The sequence below is a fragment of the Bos indicus x Bos taurus genome, chromosome 23, assembly GCF_003369695.1.
Source record: "Bos indicus x Bos taurus breed Angus x Brahman F1 hybrid chromosome 23, Bos_hybrid_MaternalHap_v2.0, whole genome shotgun sequence".
Classification (NCBI taxonomy): domain Eukaryota; kingdom Metazoa; phylum Chordata; class Mammalia; order Artiodactyla; family Bovidae; genus Bos; species Bos indicus x Bos taurus.
Window position 1 is genome coordinate 38228411 of NC_040098.1, and position 22414 is coordinate 38250824.

At 38.4% G+C, this 22414-nt stretch overlaps 1 protein-coding gene across 4 annotated transcripts in view; it reads right to left on the reverse strand.

Moving 5' to 3' along the window:
- Nucleotides 1–22414, reverse strand: part of CDKAL1 (CDK5 regulatory subunit associated protein 1 like 1) — a 612813-nt gene that overhangs the window by 393368 nt on the left and 197031 nt on the right. For all 4 annotated transcript variants that reach the window (XM_027525190.1, XM_027525191.1, XM_027525189.1 and 1 more), the window contains one exon: nucleotides 1273–1393. In XM_027525190.1, the coding sequence (XP_027380991.1) occupies nucleotides 1273–1393 (121 nt within the window). The remainder of the gene's footprint in view (nucleotides 1–1272; nucleotides 1394–22414) is intronic.

The following is a 22414-nucleotide window of genomic DNA, read 5'->3' on the forward strand; positions in this document are numbered from 1 at the left end:
AAATACAACTTATACCTTCTGAAAAGTGCCACAATCAAGGCAAACAGGCAATGCTGTAGGTGTAAAGGAAGGTATTCAGTCTGGGCATGAGGGAGGAACAAGCAGCCACCCAAAGACAGGTGCACACAACAGTGTCAGCAGGATTGCCCGAAGTGAGTGGAGAAGTCGTAAGACTTGCTTGGGGCTGGGGGGAAGGTTCTGAATCTTCCACACAGAGCCAGAGTTAGTCCTGGACAAGTTCACAAAGTCAGCTGAAAGGCCTCCAGGGCTTTTAGGGAAAAATCAACATTCCTTGGTCTTTGGTTGCAGTGGTGGGATGAACCAGAAGGTGATGAGACAAGAGCAAAGATGACCAGTGACAAGACAGTTGCCATAGTGTAGGGGTAAAGGATGGCACGGGCTGGGAAAGAGGCAGGAAGATGCTGAAGCAGGAAAGATAAGTTCACCTGTTCTCAATGGGAAAGAGCATGAAGAAAGCAAAGGGCAGGTAAAGAACAATTTTTTAAAAGAGGGAAGGAAGATAAAATTTTAAAGGAGCAGGAAGGCTTAAATCTGTGGGAAATGTGAGGCAGATGCATAAATGGAGGGACCCCTAGAGGTTTAAATTTAAGTTTATTATCAGCCTATGATAATGTAGATCAAAGTGGGAAATAAGTAACTTTATCAGATGCAGTCATAATTTAAACAAAAGGAAATAAAACCAAGTATGACTGGTTATTCCAGGAGTTAAGAGTCAGGCAGAACTCAGAGTGCTTGATATCCAGTCACAATGTGTATTTATTTGCAGTTTAAGGCTCATAAAAGTAACACTGAAAAACCTTCATTTCAGATAGTTAAGAATCAGAATATGGTTAGGATCTTGGGCAATGTTTACTATAAAACCCACTCAAAAAATAGTCAAAGATGATGGGTGTAGTAACCATTTTACAGAATGAAATACTCTTCTTAAAAAGATTTTATCCAAGGGCAGAGCTGAAAAATAAAATCCGTGTTTATAACCAAAAAGGAAAAGTTAGAATAATGTTAATTTTTTTATTTTTTATCTTTATAAAGACAAAAACGTTTGCTGCAAATATAAGCGTAACTGTGTACAGGGAACATTTTAGAGGGAATGATATTCTGGTATGATTCTTTAAAAAATTCATTTTTTATTTTTCTTTCCCATGGAAATGTTCAATTACTTTCCTATATCATATAGCCAGGAAAACAAACAAACAAACAAAAAACTAGAGTACACTGAATGTTTAATGAGTAAATGCAAGAGAAGCTTACCCAGTATTGATGGAAATGATTTCGATGAGTGGATTCTTCCTAATCTTTGGCAAATCCAGTCGTGCTCCCCCCAAACGTTTTCCATTATCCTTTTTCTGACCCAACAGTCTCACAGAGTGACCTTCAAATAAAGCACATAAATATATGTGAGCATGAGTCATACAACATCACTTTAATTTACTGCTTTCAACAAATCTGTTGATATTCGCATTTAACTTTTTCTTTTATAAAAAGAAGAAAACAGGCACCCTACGCCTGCGCGCTCCGCCAGCCCGGCCCCATCCCCCAGGTTTTTAGGGTGGTGGGGGGAGGGTGCGTCTCGGCGAGTCACGATGATGGCGGCCACCAGCCTGTGGTGAGCTAGCGGATTCTCTGCTGCTTTCGCAGAGCCCCTCGCGCTTCCGACAGACCCACTGGCTGGTAACCGGGCCAAAAAAAAAATTAAAAAAAATAAAAAGAAGAAAACAAACAAAATGACCCAGAGAAGATATAATCATTGACCTTAAGTAATACTACCAAAGGGAAAGGCAGCTGTGGCCAAGTCCTCCAGTCATAAGCGCCTTGCTTAGAATATTTGCACATTTATACTGCACAGATGAGAGAAACAGGAATATCTTCAGAGTGTCATTCCACAGGTCTGAGTGGTCTCTAACACAGACATGTATAGACAGTAGGAAGGGTTCACTTGGGCACTGGTCCTGAAGGCCAAGTGCAAAAGCAGATCATCTGCTCAAGGTAAACTGTCAATCAAAGAAGTAAAAAATAAAAAGCTGAGATAAAATGACACATGAGGGTTGGATATTTAAGAAAAAAAAGTTTTTAAACAATTTTTCAAAACCATTACAAAAGAATCAGAACACTAAGACCCATTAAAATTCTGAATTAAGCTGTGGTACATATACACAATGGAGTATTACTCAGCCATTAAAAAGAATACATTTGAATCAGTTCTAATGAGATGGATGAAACTGGAGCCTATTATACAGAGTGAAGTAAGCCAGAAGGAAAAACAGCAATACAGTATACTAATGCATATATATGGAATTTAGAAAGATGGTAACAATAACCCGGTGTACGAGACAGCAAAAGAGACACTGATGTATAGAACAGTCTTATGGACTCTGTGGGAGAGGGAGAGGGTGGGAAGATTTGGGAGAATGACATTGAAACATGTAAAACATCATGTAAGAAACGAGTTGCCAGTCCAGGTTCGATGCACGATACTGGATGCTTGGGGCTAGTGCACTGGGACGACCCAGAGGGATGGTATGGGGAGGGAGGAGGGAGGAGGGTTCAGGATGGGGAACACATGTATACCTGTGGCGGATTCATTTTGATATTTGGCAAAACTAATACAATTATGTAAAGTTTAAAAATAAAATAAAATTAAAAAAAATAAAAATAAAAAAACTGTAGACTTACAGACAAGTTGGAAGAACTGAACAAAGAATTTCCATCTGCTTGATATTTCCTAATTATTATTTTCCGTATTTACTTTGCCATTTTATTTATATATATATACATATGATTTTTTTAATAATATCACTGAGGTACATCCTGTATAACTCACCCATTGTACATACACAATTCAACAATTTTAAATAAACTTATACAGCTGTACAGTCATCATGACCCATTTTTAGAACATTTAGAACATCACCTCCAAAATTCCCTCAAGCTTATTTATAGTCTATCCCTGCTCCCATACCAAAGATACATTTTGTTAACCTATCAACCAGCTGATGAACATTTGGACTGTTTCCAATTAACCTTTTATAATAATGCTTCTATGAATATCTGAATACAGATCTTCATGCATATATATGTGTTCATTTCTCTTGGATAGATATCCAGGAAAATTGTGGGTTATGCTGTAAATTTAAATTTTATAAGAAAAAACTGTTTTTGAAAGTACTACCATTTTACATCCCACCAGCAATGTATGAAGGTTTGAGTTTCTCCACATCACCAAGACCTTATACTGTAACTTCTGAGAACAGCTATTCCAGTGAGCATGTAATGGTATATTACTGTGCTTTGAGTGACTATGCATTACATGATGATAATGATACTGAACACCTTTTCATGTGATTAGCCAACTGTAATGGTAAATTTTATACGTAAAGTTGACTGGGCCACAGGGTGCCCAGACATTTAGCCAAACACTATTTTGGGTGTGTCTGTGGGGGTGTTTCTGCATGAGACTGATATTTGAATTAGTAGACTTGAGTAAAGCAGATTGCTCAGCCTAACACTGGTAGGCCTAGTGCAATTAATCAAAGACTTGAATAGAACAAAAAGGCTGAGTAAGAGGGAACTCCTCCCATCTGACTACTGAGCTGAGTAAGCAGTCTTTGCCAGCCTTCAGACTCAGACTGAAATATTAGATCTTCTGGGGTCTCATGCCTTCCCAGTTGCCTACCAGAACTTACACTGTCAACTCTCCTGATTCTCTGGCCTTTGGGCTTGGACCAGAACTACACATCAAGTCTCTGGAGTCTTCATCTTGTTGACTACAGACATTGGGAATTCTCAGCCTCCATGATGGTGGGAACAAGTAACATAATAATACCTGCTTTTACACACACACACACACACCCTACTGGGCTCTCTTTCTCTGAGAGATGTCTACTCTAGTATTTTGCCAATATTTTAGTTGTAGTGTTTGTCTTATTATTGAATTATAAGAATTCTTTACATATTCTGGTTATATGACCTTTATGACATATATGATTTGTAAATATTTTCTCAGTCTGTGGCTTAGAGTTTCACTTTCATGATAGCATATTTTGAAAACTGAAGCTTTTTTAAATTTAATGAAGCTCAACTTACCTATATTTTATTTTATAGCTCATGCTTTGGGTGTCATATCTAAGAACTCTTTGACTAGACCAAAAGCCCAAAGATTTCTCCTACATTTTCTTCTGCAAGTTATATCATTTTCATTTTAATAATTGGGTCTAGGGCCCACTGTGTTACTTTTTTTGTTTTAATAAAGGTCTAACTTTATTTTTGCACACAGATATTCAACTGTCCCAGCTTCATTTCTTTTCCTTCTTCCTCCTTTGTGCTATTGTCATCACATATATTAACATCAGTTCAGTTCAGTTGCTCAGTCATGTCTAACTCTTTGCAACCCCATGGACTGTAGCCTGCCAAGTTCCTCTGTCCATGGAATTCTCCAGGCAAGAATACTGGAGAGAGTGGCCAGTCATTCCCTTCTCTAAGGGATCTTCCCAACCCAGGGATCAAAGCTGGGTCCCTTGCATTGCAGGCAGATTCTTTACCATCTGAGGCACCAGGGAAGCCCTCAAATAGTTGTATAAACCCAAAAATATAATGCTAGAATTGTTGTTTTATACAATTGCATGTTTTTTAAAATGTTAAAAATACCATGTACAGAGTACAATATATTTACCCACATAATCACCACTTCTGCTGCTGCTAAATCGCTTCAGTCGCATCCAACTCTGTGCGACCCCATAGACAGCAGCTCACCAGGCTCCACCATCCCTAGGATTCTCCAGGCAAGAACACTGGAGTGGGTTGCCATTTCCTTCTCCAATGAATGAAAGTAAAAAGTGAAATTGAAGTCACTCAATCATGTCTGACTCTTAGCAACCCCATGGACTGCAGCCCACCAGGCTCCTCCGTCCATGGGATTTTCCAGGCAAGAGTACTGGGGTGGGGTGCCACTGCCTTCTCCAAATCACCACTTCTAGCACTCTTCATTTCCTCCTGGGAATTTCCAATTTGGCACCACTTTCTGCCTGAAAAATTATCTTTAATATTTCTTATAAACCAAGAAAAATTGGTATTTGGAAATGTCTTTAGTTTGCTGTTATTTGTGAAGGATACTTTTGCTAAATATAGAAATCTTGGTTGACAGTTTTGTTCTCTGAGTACCGAATGCATCACTCCACTGTCTTTGACCTCTGTTGCTTCTGATGAGAAGTCAACCATTAATCTTTTTGTTCTCTCACACATAGTATTAATATGTAATTTGTCTTATGCAATAAAGATTTTCCCTCTCTTTCAACGATGACTATGATGTGCATAGGTGCAGATCTCTGGGATTTTTCCACATGGAACTCACTTAGCTTTTTGGATCCAAAAGTAACAGTTTTCATCAACTTCCGGAAGTTTTCATCCAGTACTGTTAAAAAATGTTGTTGTTGTTATTGCTTTTTTATTGGATTCTTTTGTGACTCCCATGATGATACATCTGTTGGTGTGTCAGATGTCCCACTGGTCTCTGAGGCCTTTCTCATTTTTCATCTGCTCTTCTACCTAAGCCTGGTCTTTCTCCTAGTCTATCCACAAATGTTCTTCTGCCATCTTAGATCTGCAGTTGAACCTCTCTAATGCATGTTTCACTTCAGGTACTGTACTTTTCAACTTCAGATTTTCCACTGGTTCTCATATAATTTCCATTATTTTGTAATTCTTTATTCAAGTCACTGTCATCATCCTTTTCTTAAGACTTTTAACATCACTTCACTTAGTTCTATCAAGTCTCTGTCTTCTAAATCCACCACTTCTGGCCAAAGACAATTGATACTTATTGCTTTGTCCCACCTTGTTTATGGTTATACTTGGTTTTGTTTTCATTTCATTGAAGCATAGTTGATTTACAAAGTTGTGTTTAATGTCTGCTACATAGCAAAGTGGCTCACTTACATGTATATTTGGTTTCTTTATATCTATTATAATATTCTGTTAAATATTAGAAATTTTAGGTAATATATTGCAGCAATTCTCAATTCAAATTTATCTCCTAAAGGTTGCTGCTGTCTTTGTTTAGTAATTCACTAAACAATGGACTAAATCTGTGAATTCTATGTCTCCACAATGAACGGCCATTGATCTCCCTTCTTGGTTTTTTTGGCTTTTATGCCCCCAGACATAACTTTCTAGCAATCAATTCTCTATCTGCATAGCAAAGCTAAGTGAAGGACTAGTCAACATATGCTCAAATGCCTTAAGCCAGTAAAAGTCCTAACTACCTGTTGTTGACTAATCTGTGTGTGAGCTGAGAGCATTCAATGTTAGGGCCATTTTCAAGTCTGCCCCACCTTTTACTTTCTCCTGGACTTTTTTGGGTCCTCTCCCACCTTCTCAGGGTGTGCATGCAAGCTCCAACAGACAGGTAAGTTTAAGTGGCTTGGGCCCACTCTGGTCCCTGCTGGGCACATGTACCCTCTAATCAACTTTCAGTCTGTGAAGAGTTATCAAGCATCCTCTCTCTGTCTCACTTCCCAGAAGTCTCTGCTAAAGCTGTGGCTAGTCTGTCTGTCTACTACTTCTGCCAAACAAGCTACAACTTCAGGTATATAGAGTCAGAGACACTCCATCCCCTACCTACCGACCCCCGCTCCCCAGCCTCCAACTTACTCACCCCTAGCCACTTGCCATTAAAGTCTAAACAGTTCTCCAAGTCAACTGAGGCTTCTTGGTGCAGCAGTGAAGCTGCTGGTCTTCACAGCCTGCTCTGCCCTAGGTGAACAACCTTGCCTATGGAGCTGGGGAAAGAAAATAACAGTACCACCTTAGACTCACACTGTTCTTACCGAAAGCACAAACACCTTAGACTCATACTGTTTTTACCCAAAGTTCAGTTGTTCCCACAAAGAAACACTTCTCAGTTTGCTGACTGCTATTGGTCAATTTCCACAGTGCCAGAATGGTTTGTTTTTGACCATTTGTCCAGTTTTATTGCTGCTTGTGGGGAGATTTGTTGACCTTCACATACAGTCATGCCACAAGCTAATCAAAGCCAAATTTTTTAAAGCAATTATTTAAAATAACTTCAAATACATAATTAGCACAGATATAAGATTCATATAAGCAATTATATGTATGTTTCATCATCCCTCAATTCAGAAAGATATATTGCTTAAACATCTCCTGTACAGACAGCTTTTCAGGACTAGAAGTAATAAAACCATTAGTCATAGCCTTTTTGTACTAATCACTTTAATAAGAAACATTAAGTACTTCATTTACTCTGAAAATTCTTGCTCTGATGGAGAAACAGCTCGACTCAGGCAAGCATTTGGCATACCAGATTTCACAGATTTCAGATAAGTTCAACTCTTCCATCACAAGTCCAGTTAATGAAGAGGTGAGCAAGATTGGCATGATAACATAATAGTTCTGAGAGATGCCAAAAGTTCAATAATGACTATGCAAAGGCATGCTATTTTCATACTAGCATGAGACAAATTTCATTATATCCTGCTGAGACTTCAGCAATATGAGCCCGTACTAATAACATTTGATAAATTATTCATCTCCACTATCTACATGCAAATAAAGGAACATATCTCTGCCGGATGATATAATGAGTTATTTTCCAATCCAATGATTCATTAAAGAGTGGCAGACCTAACAATAGTCTGGGTCTTTTTTTTTTTAATTGAAAAAATATACTACACTAAAAATAAAGTAGGAAATAATATAAAAGCCCTTCATTATATCTGGCCAAAGATGAAAGAAAGGAAATTCAATCACATAATGATTACTAAAAATAAAAATAAAAACAGGCTAGCAGTATAAAACTTTTATAACTGTTATATACCATCTCTTTTAAAAATCTTTTTGCAAACAGAATTGCTGCATCAAATTAACTCCTTATATCTACAGACCACAGAATAAAAACATATACTCTTAATACAAATCATTATCCATTATATGAGTATGTATCAGTATTACCCTCTAAAACAAATTGAAATTTGGCAAAATAAAGAATAAAACTGAAGAAGTCTTAAACAAGGTTTATCTGCAGGACAGAAAGATAGGAAAAAAGGACTCAGGAAAGGGAAACATGCTCAAGGAATAAAAATGTGGAAGGCAAAAAGGAAACTCTGAGAGCAAATTTATATTGGAAATGAACATGCTATACTTCTGAAGGGACTAAGCCACATGGTCCACCATTAGACACTCACACATGGCTTCTCTGTTCAATTCCTTCTGGATGGTCACTGATGCCTAGCACTGTAACGGAAAGAGAACGCTGTTCAATGAATACTGATTTATTTTGTGACTACTGTGAATTTCATCACCCTTTGTGGCTAAAGAGAAGGAGAGGAAGAAAAGAAAACAGGACAACAGAATTTGAAAGAAAAGCCAAGTGAAAATATTAATTTTTACATCCTTTCAATGGGCTTCCCTGATAGCTCAGGTGGTAAAGAATCTGCCTGCAATGCAGGAGACTGCGGTTCAAATCCCAGGTTGGGAAGATCCCCTGGGGAAGGAATAGGCTACCCACTCCAGTATTGTTGGGCTTCTCTTGTGGCTTAGCTGATAAAGAATCCACCTGCAATGCGGGAGACCTGGGTTCGATCCCTGGGTTGGAAAGATTCCCTGGAGAAAGGAACAGCTACCCACTCCAATATTCTGGCCTGAAGAATTCCATGGACTATATAGTCCATGGGGTCACAAAGGGTCGGACACAACTGAGCAACTTTCACTTTTTCAATCACACATAATAAGAGGAGGAAGTATTAATAGGAACAGTTGGAAACAATTATGCTCAGGGTAACCACGTCAACTGATAATAACATGAGACCACTGAGGAGACAGAAATAAAAATGTAAGTGATTAAAACAGAAATGTATGGTTTTAATGCAACGATGAAAAAAGAAGATTGCCTTATATGTAGAATGGGACACACTCAAATGTTCTATTTCCAGAGATCTTTTATCTTTCCAATTTTCAATGTAAATTCACATTTCATCTCCTTTAAATAATGGTCAAATATGTCTCAGTGGGCTTATTAACCATCTTTAATAAACATCTCTCTAAGTTGTTACAAGTGTCACATAAAATTTGCCCTGTTAAACCAAATTTAATTTTAAGCCTGAGGCTTTCAGCAGTTATTTATAAATCAGCTACAAAACCCTGATTCTGTGCTGGTTTTTACATTTGATCTAATTCAGTAAAGAATGTTACTAAACCATTTTATTAGCTAAAATTATTACACATTACAAAGTATGGAACCTAAAGCTAGTTTGCTTTACATAATTCACTATTTATGCATACTTGTGAATTCATAATACTGATAAACCTATATGAAAAGGGCATGTTTTGAACAATAATTGCTATACTTGTTGAATCAACATTCAATGTTGTTTTGGATTTTTTAGGAGCAAATAATCTTTTCCAAATCTCACAGGGCTAACTGCACACTGAACGTTATTAGAGCTGAGGAAAAACATCCCACCCATACATACTAGAAAACCCAATCTGTCGACATATCAGGAATCCAATTATAATGGTCATTTACAAGCAGAAACATACCAACCCCTGGAATATAAGTGTATATATAAATAGAAACACACACAGAGTGATAGAAATAGGACTACCTAAAAAAAAAATACATATTTATTAATGAAACTATGTTTCCATATAAAAATCTAACTTCCCCCTCTGATTCTTCAAACTAAAGTGAGTTGTACAAAAGCCTTAGAATATCATTACACATTACAGAAGCACTGGTAATCTGACAACTTGTGTTTCAATTGTTTATTTCTTTTCCCTTTAATTTCTTTTTCTTCTAACGGCTCTATTAACAGCCAGACTTTCCTTCAATATTTCATCCATTCCACCTAATTTTAAAGGTCATTCATTATTTCCTTAATATGTGACCACCCACCTCTACCACCACCAGAGAGGCCTCATGCCAATTTTTTTTCATCCCTTACTAACTGCTCTCACTTCACACAAATTCAGTCCTATTAATAGACATTCCAAAGACCTATCTGAACCCTAAGCTCTGGGTCAGCCCCCTGGAAAACTTCCTAATAAAGCAATCCAACACGATGCTGGGGACAGAGGGTAAGAGAAGACAGACAGATACTCAAGCAAAAATTTCTAAAAACGAGTAAATGCACTACAAACACAACTCTCACCTAAGTAAATACAGTCCCATCAATTTGAATATGGTTTAAGAATATTAGAAAGCCAATGCTCAATTTACTCTGTTTTTCTACAAAATGCTTGGCATTGTTTCTTGGCATAGCCTCCAAAGGCTTTTTAACTACTTAATTACACAGAAAAACAAAACTTTGGCCAAGTTTGTCTCTACTCCAACCAATGTCATTCTTTAGATGTAGGCTCCTCCCAAGAAAGCCAACATTCTCCAATAGTCACACTTAGTAACTCTCTTGAAACGCTGTCATCTTAAAAGAAGAGAGCAAAGTAAAACAAAGAAGTTGGGTTAAGTGAGAGAAGCAGCTAATCTAAGCTGGAAAATTTTACCTGAAATTCCAGAATTGATGCAAAAACACAAGATCAGTACAATCTGAGTGCCAATTTTAACTACTAAGATTTCAGCAATTATGAAAATTTTTAATGTTAACTAGAACAATGACACTTAGAAAAAAGACAATAAGAGAAGAATAGTAAGAATCAATTGTCCAAAAAGACAGAATTCAAAGCGTGAATCAAAGTAAAAGTGAAGAAAGCCTACTAAAGTTCTGATGTTACCAGCATGCATTTTCAGAGTTTGGGGTTGGAGAGGAAGACAGGACAAGAATAGAATACAAAGCTTAACCCCCCTTAAAAGTTTGAGGGTTATTTCAGTATCAAAACTCTTGTTGCACAAAAATGTATTTATATTGTAATTATAATGATGTGAAATTAATGTATGATCTGGAACTATGGGGAGAAGGCAATGGCAACCCACTCCAGTACTCTTGCCTGGAAAATCCCATGGATGGAGGAGCCTGGTAGGCTGCAGTCCATGGGGTCACACAGAGTCGGACATGACTAAAGTGACTTAGCAGCAGCAGCAGCTGGAACTATGGAAGGTGTAAAGAGGAAAACATGTTGGAATGGAATGTTCTCAGGCAATTTTTTTCTTTTATTTCCACAGCGTTATTGGTGTAACTAATGGCAACTATTTTAAAGTCATCACACTGGACAAAGAATACTTATAATAAACAATCTGCATAAGCAAGGTATCTTCATTAATGGAGATACACTCTGGAGGCAAATTACAAAAAGCACTTAATTGTAAGTTTTAATTACCTCTTTTCCAAGTGGATATATGACAACTGATATTACGACAATGAGAGGAGACTTGTATGGTGCCAACGTATTTTTCACGATCTAAACCAAGTGTACATCAAAATAGTCAAATGTCCGAGCAGTCCCATGTCAGTAACTCCACCTTAGTACTGACTCTTAAAAACTCAGGTCATTGGCTACAGTAGGCTCTCCTGAATTCTAAAGTTAAGTAGCTCCAAGACTTTAACGTTTATAGCAGTAAAGCTACTCAACACTTCAGTTTCAGTAAGTAAAGCATCCACGGCAGCAAAGCAAAAACTTAATCATTGCTCATGCTCAAACCCATGTTCCCCAAATTACTGTACCAGTAATGGAAAGCAGAGATAACAGACCTAATAACAGATGGATTCAAGGGTCCTTAAAAAAAAAAAGAGAGAGAATGATATTATACAAGAATTGAGAACCTGCAAGCCACATTCAACTTTCAAAAACTGAAGCTCCAACCCCCAAGTCCAATCACAAATGAACATGTCAAGTTCCTCCTGCTATTATTCAAATCATTATAAAATATGACAGAGGAGAGGTGGAAACAGTATAAAAGCAGCCTCAAAGGAAGGAAGGTAGGGAAAGGGGCATCTGGCACTTGCTTATTGGCTTTAAATTCACACTCATGGTCCTCAACCCCTTGTGATAGGCATTATCACTGCCTTTCTGCAGAAATGTGGACAGGGAAACATGTGTAGAAATATAAGGAAAACAAAGAGGAAGCACATTTTATATCACATCACAATACACTAATGCACACGCATAACTGGAACTGAAAGTTCCAAAATGCCACAGATGAGTAGAAAAATGAAGTATGTTTGAAATATTATATTCGTTATTTAGGTACAACATAAAGACTCCCCAAATACAAACACCCTGACCCCCAAAAAACTATTCTGTTCTGAGTCACCACAGTGACTTCTGCCCTAAAGGGATTTAAGGTCTTGAGGAAAACAACTTGTAAACAAATAACTGGAATGAAGTGCCAGAGGTGATCAACATCTTTAAGTACAGTGGTTCACCATGAGAGAGTGGTCAGCTTTCCTTAAAAAAGGAAAAAGATCAGGAAAGGCTTCAAGGAGAAATGACATGGTAGTGTGGGAGGCCAAGCAAGACAGGCGCCAAGTTACATACATGACTCCTACATACATTTCCCAGCACATCTGGACACCATATTGCTAACACAGCAAGCACAGATCTTTGCTACAATTCCTGCTTGTTCATTTTCCACTTCTTAAAACCAACCTATCACTAAAATCAGAATTCACTGAAAAGACTTATTAAGACTTGGCATAAAGGAGCTCCACTGTGAAGAACCACACCTTCAAAAATTAAATGTGTCTAAACATAGTTTATGAGGTAGAAATTATGTGGGTTTGAGATGCATTCCTAGTTCTAATCAGAAGACTGGTCAAACATTATTTTTAAAGCTTAATTCAAACCTTGAGTGTTGAATATTGGAGGGAAAAGAAAAACAACCTTAATTCAAGAAATTACAATTAATACTGATTATGAAATATTAAAGGCTGAAAGCTATCCACATCAAAATCCTCTGGTTACAGCTTCAATACTTATCTGGCCTAAACACAAAACTAGAATTTAGAACATAGGCTATATCCTTAAAAAACACAGGAGGATTTCTTGACCTAATCATTTAAGAGTAAAAACTGTACAAACTGCATTTTACTTTAAAACCCTCAAAAATTACTCTTAAAAAAACACCCAAGAGAATGCTCTGTAGAATCTCTTAGCTTTTTTTTTTTTTGGTTAGATTAACTTTTTATTGGTTGCTTAAAGTTAATGAATATTAATATTCATAGGAATATTAGGAAATCACTCATTTCCTAAATTAAATACCTTTACAACAAGATTAAGACTAAAATATGCTTTTCAGAAATTTTTTAAAAGATATAGCAAATCTTTATTGAAGTGAAGTGAAAGTCGCTCAGTCATGTCCGACTCTGTGACCCTATGGACTATACGGTCCATGAAATTCTCCAGGCTGGAATACTGGAGTGGGTATTCCCTTCTCCAGGGGATCTTCCCAACCCGTGGATTGAATCCAGGTCTCCCACATTGCAGGTGGACTCTACCAGCTGAGCCACCAGCAAATCTTTATCAACTCCTTACAAAAAAGTTTTCTATGTTGGCACAAAATTAAATCGCATGCAAAACTGAGAAGGGGAGAGAAAAAGAAATCAAAGAGGGGAACAAGGAATGTAAAAGAACAAAATATGTGAGAGAATATGACAGGGAACTAGAAACAGGTGAGCCAGGACCTTAGTCAATAGTCAGGAGGGATGGGGATAATAAATAGGTCTCACTTTCTCACTTCCCTCCATTCAAGGTAAGCAGCTTAACAGAATTTGAGATTAGAGGACTAGGTTTCAAATTATGGTACACGGCAATGTACCATAATTACGGTATAATCAGCAATGCCAGGGTTCCTGTGGAGTACAAATGAATTAACGTATACGAAAGTGTAAGCTACAAAGAGCCAAAAAGAAGTTAATTACAGTTGCTACTGTAATTAATGCAATTGTAATCCTATCAAGACCTATAATGCAAATGACGTTTCTCAAAAGGAAGAAAGCAGGGAGATTTTTACAACTTTAAAGCACTGTAAGTTAAAGTCAGATTCCATTTATCTTTAAACCTCCGGAGGGCTAGGAAATAGGTCACAAATAATTGCATTGATAATGATAATCAGGTTTTCAAATAGTTTTTTTTTTTTTTAAATGTATAAATCAAAGTAGATTCAAGGTCATCCCTCTCAGATCACTCACTCGCATTCTGATGCAATTTCTTGGATATGAAGGAAGAGAAAGAGGCAGAAGTAGGGCACCAGGAACTGTACCTGACCCTGGGTAAGTCTAAGCGTAGGTGCCCGGACAGCCATGGCTATCTTCCCACCCCAGGACACCTGAGTGACAGGATCCTTAGCATCATACCAGTGACTCACAAGGCAATGAATCCAGGTGAGAGGCCACGTGGCAGAGTCTCCAGCCCCCCTGGCTTCCCCAGGTTCAAATAAAAGACCCTACTACCTTGCCATTCTGGCGAAGGGTCCCCCTCCCAGCAAACACTCTACAGAATCACTGCTGCAAGTGAAATCCATGCCTTACATTAAATCCTCTCAAATTACTTCCCCCCGCCTCGCCCCAGCAATCCCAGCCACCAAGATGCAAAATACCTGTCTCAAAGCCCCAAAATAAACACACCCCAGGGTAGAACTGAAAGTTGCTTTAGAGAAGCACGAAACTCTTAAGCAACATTGGGAATTCCATAGCCTGTCACCACCTAGGAGAGCGATACCAGGGAATGGAATAAGGGCAAAGGACTGAGGGACCTGTCTTTATTCAAGACCCTCTTCACTGGAGAATATGAAGACACAGAGAAGAAAAATGCACAGTGTGTCTGCCACAAATGCCTTCAGATTCATTTTGTAAGTAAGACAACATAGGGGAAAAAAAGGAAAATCTGGCATGTGGAGATTAGGCTGCAAGAAAAAGCTACTGACATTACAGTAACTTTTGCTAGAGATCACTGTCCAAAATGTCACCATTTCCTTCTAATGACAGGCTCGGAAGCTCAGTTTTATACTGCAGACTCCCAACACTCCTAAAATTTCCGAGTTGAAGGGACCTACCATATCCTACAATTTATGGGCCAGGAAATGGAGAACCAAGGAGCTTGTGTGGGTTGTTAAACATGACACTGTGAGCAGCAGAGCCAAGTATTTCAGCATAACCCTGCATAGTCTCAATCAATGATTCTCACCCATTACAGCACCAGACTTCAGGGCAGCTTAAAGAAATGGTGCACTTGAATTTCAGAGTTACAATAAAGATTTCATGTGTTGGAAGGCATCTTTCATGAAGACATTTCAATTACTATTTCTTTCTTACTCAATACAGCATATGCTTTGTTATAAAACAGTAGTACTGATTAAGTTTCTACTTAAAAATGCATCCATAGTTGATCTCCTAACTGGAGATTCTGCAAATGAATTTTTCCATCTTCAAACTAGTAAGCAAAATTGGTATTTATTCTTGCAGTCTCCGAAGTAATGGCTGCATGTATGCTGTATGCTTTGTAGAGGGTTATGAGATGAAGTTTTCAAAGAAAATATGTGCATCTTCAAACATTAGATACAGAACTTTAATATTAACTGAGCATTCTTTCTCAACATCAGTTGCTAGCAAGATTAGATTTTCTAAGGAAGGGCCAATGACATCACCTAATAGAAGAAAACCTACAACTTGTCTCATTAAGTAAATTCTTCTGTCAAAATGTTCAAGAAAAAGAGAGGATCAGATTTCAATTTCTTGTCCAGTAACAGAGGTGATGGAATTCCAGTTCAGCTATTTCAAATCCTGAAAGATGATGCTGTGAAAGTGCTGCACTCACTATGCCAGCAAATTTGGAAAACTCAGCAGTGGCCACAGGACTGGAAAAAGTCAGTTTTCATTCCAATCCCAAAGAAAGGCAATGCCAAAGAATGCTCAAACTACCGCACAATTGCACTCATCTCACACCCGAGTAAAGTAATGCTTAAAATTCTCCAAGCCGGGCTTCAGCATTACGTGAACCGTGAAATTCCTGACGTTCAAGCTGGTTTTAGAAAAGGCAGAGGAACCAGAGATCAAATTGCCAACATCCGCTGGATCATAGAAAAAGCAAGAGAGTTCCAGAAAAACATCTATTTCTGCTTTATTGACCATGCCAAAGCCTTTGACTGTGTGGATCACAATAAACTGTGGAAAATTCTGAAAGAGATGGGAATACCAGACCACCTGACCTGCCTTTTGAGAAATCTGTATGCAGGTCAGGAAGCAACAGTTAGAACTGGACATGGAACAACAGACTGGTTCCAAATAGGAAAAGGAGTACATCAAGGCTGTATATTGTCACCCTGCTTATTTAACTTCTATGCAGAGTACATCATGAGAAACGTTGGACTGGAAGAAACACAAGCTGGAATCAAGATTGCCGGGAGAAATATCAATAACCTCAGATATGCAGATGACACCACCCTTATGGCAGAAAGTGAAGAGGAACTCAAAAGCCTCTTGATGAAAGTGAAAGTGGAGAGTGAAAAAGTGGGCTTAAAGCTCAACATTCAGAAAACGAAGATCATGGCATCCGGTCCCATCACTTCATGGCAAATAGATGGGGAAACAGTGGAAACAGTGTCAGACTTTATTTTCCTGGGCTCCAAAATCACTGCAGATGGTGACTGCAGCCATGAAATTAAAAGACGTTTACTCCTTGGAAGGAAAGTTATGACCAACCTAGATAGCATACTCAAAAGCAGAGACATTACTTTGCCAACAAAGGTTCATCTAGTCAAGGCTATGGTTTTTCCTGTGGTCATGTATGGATGTGAGAGTTGGACTGTGAAGAAGGCTGAGCGCCGAAGAATTGATGCTTTTGAATTGTGGTGTTGGAGAAGACTCTTGAGAGTCCCTTGGACTGCAAGGAGATCCAACCAGTCCATTCTGAAGGAGATCAGCCCTGGGATTTCTTTGGAAGGAATGATGCTAAAGCTGAAACTCCAGTACTTTGGCCACCTCATGCGAAGAGTTGACTCATTGGAAAAGACTGTGATGCTGGGAGGGATTGGGGGCAGGAGAAGAAGGGGACGACAGAGGATGAGATGGCTGGATGGCATCACTGACTCGATGGACGTGAGTCTGAGTGAACTCCAGGAGTTGGTGATGGACAGGGAGGCCTGGCGTGCTGCGATTCATGGGGTCGCAGAGTCGAATACGACTGAGCGACTGAACTGAACTGAACGTCTGAACCATCAAATTACTCTATGTTACAAGTTTTCTCACTTGTCTGTGATATATGATTTTACTGGCTATAAAATATTTTTAAGAAATTTTTCAAAGATGTCAAAATTTTATGTATTTTTTGCTCCTGGGATTTTAGATAGTGCACCTCTAACATGACCTAACATGGTTTTTCACTTTGTATTTCTATTTTTATAGAACTCAGCTATAAAGTACTAAAGAAGAATTACCAATACAATTTTCTATTTTATTGACAGTCATATTGGAATAGACAACACCACAATCAACCCACAATTTTACTCTCTATTTAAAAAATGTAATAAAGCTGCTAGGATTATTTTCCCTAAGTTTACACTCTCAACTATTCTTGCCACATTTTACTAAACAAAAATAGTAGAGTCTTTAAATGAAGACAAACTTTTCCAAATAGTAAGAAAGCTCATATACACATGCAGAGTATAAAGCAGTGTACCACATACTAATTCTCTAAAAAGATAGTTACAGTAAAAGAACTTAGGTACACTGACGTTTTATTAATTATATTAATTTTAAGGACTTCTATGAGAGCCTCATAATAGGATTAATTGATCTACTTGGCATTACTAAAGAAAGTAGTGAAGTGAAGTGAAGTCACGTAGTCTTGTCTGACTCTTTGCCACCCCATGGACTGTAGCCTACCAGGCTCCTCCATCCATGAAATTTTCCAGTTAAGAGTACTGGAGTGGGTTGCCATTTCTTTCTCCATAAAGTAGAGTAAACAGAAATTGGAACTACAGGACTCAGAAATATTTATATCTGAGAATACCAAATACTTGAAAAGAAAACTATTAATCTACAGACATGATTAATGTTATTGATGTTCAAACTTTATCAACTGTTTTGACATGAACAGCACTCATAAAAGTTTAGACTACAATAATGCATTTTTAGAGAACTCAACAATCTGCAATCTGCCAAGGCAGTATCAAACTTTGCAAAGAGTTAACATGTAAGCCCAATTTTCACAGCAGGCAAGTCCTTGTTAATATTTAAACAAGGAAGGATGGAGGTGCTTTACCAGACAGATCACTGAGACCACAAACACATGGGCTGGGTCATGGGAAGCCTGAGAAGTTCAAACTTAAAGTAATTTCCTTGCCTTGCTTTGAACAATCAAATCCAGTGAACCATTATAAAAGTTATGTGAAAATTATGTTACAATCATCAACCTAACGAATTAATCAACAGTATGCACCCACCCCACTCCCACTCTGGAACAAAGAAATCGAAGTTAATGAAACACCCAAGTCTTCATATCAATAAATCCCATTATCAGTAAAGGTAGCTGCAAACCATAAGATCATGCATCTCTGAATAGAAAATATAAATGATGAACACACAAAAGGAGTGTAATTAAATTAACACAACCAAAACACATAAAACACTGAAGTTAGCACAGCAGAATTCACCTGGGAAACATATTATGCATTTGAGTTTTAAAAGCTTTAATGGCAGAAAAGTATTCGACCAACTTAAAGTTCTTTAACTACTTTTATTTTCAAAAATAAAATAAATGCAACTATTTCCCATGTTTAAAGAAGACTCTTGGGAGAGCATCACTTGGCTATTTTTGAAGCAGATAAATAATACTGGGACTACTTATTATTTCTGTGGCTAGAAACAGGATTGATAATTTATAAAGTTATAGATATCCAGACAAGACACAGTGGTTTCTTCTCACGAACTGTCCTATGCAGTCATTATTCCAAACCATCTATTATAGAATAAAGTGATGTGAAGAAATCAACTTACAGTCTTCTGGGAGAATTTTGCTGTTTGGGGTCATAAAGAAATTTGCTTGGTCTTATTTCTAAAACTATTATGATTTAAAAAATGCTATCTAAAAGAAATATGATGAATAAAAAGTTCATTCTAGGACATACAAGAAATATAGAGGACAAATAAGTAAAGGTGAGGACTATGGTTATTCGGGGAAACTAAAGGAGAGGAGAGAAGGGAAAGAGAATGGAAAGAACACCAACTGACACATCTAAGGAGGCAAAAACGCAATGCTTACCAACCTGTAATCACAGGTTAATACAGAACATACAGGTAAAACAAATCGGCTCATGGAAAAAAAAAAAAAGATTGCAATAAATCCTGGCTCCTTTAGTTATCAGAAGGCAGAAGTTACCACCTATCTAACTGCACCCGTGACACTGGAAGTGCTCACAACATGTAGAACCAACATCCACCTGTTCCCACTACATTCAGACTATAGTAACAGAGGCTGTGCAGAGTGTCCTTCAAAGCATATTTTGAAAAATCAAGAAAATTATTTTACTGAAAAGCAAATACTGAAAAAGCAGATGTGATGCAATTCTATCTGTGATCCAATACTATCCCAGGTGTACGAGGTTACTTGTCCGAGCTCAGGTCACTTGCTCATTAAGTTTGAAACATCTTCAAGAAAATCTCCACTGGACTTTGTAGGGAGGTTACTCAAGTCACTAACACTGATAAAACTATACTTGAGACAGATCTGCCTTGCAGTCTCAATTTACAAAAACTTTATATTCTAAATCAGTAACAAATGCAAAGTACAATTCTGACAAAGTAAAGATTAATAGAATGTGTTAAATAAGAAAGAACTGTTCAGTGAAGTACCCTGGGAATTCAGGTCAGTCTAATCCAGGATCACATCAATTACCAAGAAGTCAGAAGAAATGGAAAATCAATTAAACTTGCAGATTGTACCGTATTGGAAAGCTCTGAATTACCAACACTGGAGGCATCTGGAATTAGACTAAATGAAATACCAGCAAAAGAGATAAAACAACAGAGGCCTCCTTTACTAGAGACTGATGAGGGATAATCACGAAGGTGTGATTACTCACCTAGAGCCAGACATCCTGGAATGTGAAGTCAAGTGGGCCTTAGAAAGCATCACTATGAACAAAGCTAGTGGAGGTGATGGAATTCCAGTTGAGCTCTTTCAAATCCTGAAAGATGATGCTGTGAAAGTGCTACACTCAATATGCCAGCAATTTTGGAAAACTCAGCAGTGGCCACAGGACTGGAAAAAGTCAGTTTTCATTCCAATCCCAAAGAAAGGCAATGCCAAAGAATGCTCAAACTACTGTACAATTGTACTCATCTCACATGCCAGTAAAGTAATGCTCAAAATTCTCCAAGCCAGCTTCAGCAATACGTGAACCACGAACTTCCAGATATTCAAGCTGGTTTTAGAAAAGGCAGAGGAACCAGAGATCAAATTGCCAACAGCTGCTGGATCATCAAAAAAAGCAAGAGAGTTCCAGAAAAACATCTATTTCTGCTTTATTGACCATGCCAAAGCCTTTGACTGTGTGGATCACAATCAACTGTGGAAAATTCTGAAAGAGATGGGAATACCAGACCACTTGACCTGCCTCTTGAGAAACCTATATGCAGGTCAGGAAGCAACAGTTAGGACTGGACATGCAACAACAGACTGGTTCCAAATAGGAAAAGGAGTACATCAAGGCTGTATATTGTCACCCTGCTTATTTAACTTCTATGCAGAGTACATCATGAGAAATGCTGGGCTGGAAGAAACACAAGCTGGAATCAAGATTGCCGGGAGAAATATCAATAACCTCAGATATGCAGATGACACCACCCTTATGGCAGAAAGTGAAGAGGAACTAAAGAGCCTCTTGATAAAAGCAAAAGAGGAGAGTGAAAAAGTTGGCTTAAAGCTCAACATTCAGAAAATTAAGATCATGGCATCTGGTCCCATCACTTCATGGGAAATAGATGGGGAAACAGTGGAAACAGTGGAAACAGTGTCCGACTTTATTTTTTGGGGCTCCAAAATCACTGCAGATGGTGACTGCAGCCATGAAATTAAAAGACGCTTACTCCTTGGAAGGAAAGTTATGACCAACCTAGATAGCATATTCAAAAGCAGAGACATTGCTTTGCCAACAAAGGTCTGTCTAGTCAAGGCTATGGTTTTTCCAGTAGTCATGTACGGATGTGAGAGGTGGACTGTGAAGAAAGCTGAGCGCCAAAGAATTGATGCTTTTGAACTGTGGTGTTGAAGAAGACTCTTGAGAGTCCCTTGGACTGCAAGGAGATCCAACCAGTCCATTCTAAAGGAGATCAGCCTTGGGTGTTCTTTGGAAGGACTGATGCTAAAGCTGAAACTCCAATACTTTGGCCACCTCATGCGAAGAGTTGACTCATTGGAAAAGACCCTGATGCTGGGAAGAATTGGGGGCAGGAGGAGAAGGGGAGCACAGAGCATGAGATGGCTGGATGGCATCACCGACTCGATGGACAGGAGTTTGAGTAAACTCCGGGAGTCGGTGATGGACAGGGAGGCCTGGCGTGCTGCAATTCATGGGGTCGCAAAGAGTTGGACACGACTGAGCGAGTGAACTCTACTGAACTGAAATCCATTAAATACTGTACTCCTTCCATTAGCTTCAGCTACATATCTTGTTGAACTGTGAAGATGACACAGAAGAAAATCCTAAAGTCATTATAATTTGGCCTCTCCTAAAGCAAATGATATATATGGATGGTATTTTCAGGCCACTAGTGTTAAACATTGAGAAGTCTTAAAGCGTTAACTTAAATTCTCCATTTTCCTCCAACCAAGAGAGACATAAAAGGAATATGCTTTATACAGTTTTACTATAATTATCTGGGTTGGCCAAAACATTCATTTGGGTTTTCCCATAACAATTTACAGAAAATCCTGAATGAACATTTTGGCCAACCCAATACAATAGATTTAAATGTTTTTGTCACCAATGTATCTTACTAATATGGTTTTTTAAAAAACATGACTTCATTTAATGTAAAAACCACACAAACAGGCTGTGGTAGAGGCTGTGTGTCCAAATCCCCATCAAGGAAGACATATGAGGGAGCCCCACAGGCATCAAATGTGGAAACAGAACAGTTACAGCAGAATACCCTGGTCAGCCTGTACTCCATCTGGCCCTTCTGGGCAGAGCCTCCTTCTCCACCGAGCATCTATCAACCAGGGCCCCAGCAAAGCAGATGGCACACTGCATAATGGAAGAGGTTTTAATAAAGGCACTAATTACTAAAGTTTGGCAAGGTTAGGAAGACCAACAAGAGACAATGCAAGACTCTCAGGCAAGCAACAACAGGATGCTCTTTCCAGCCTTGTGCCTGAAAAAGCAAAGGAAAAGAAGCGCTACAGGAACCAGGAGAAAAACAGATGACTAGAGAGGGCCACCTGATAGGAGTTACGACCTTCGGGTTAGGATGAGCAGGAAAGAAGGAACTGA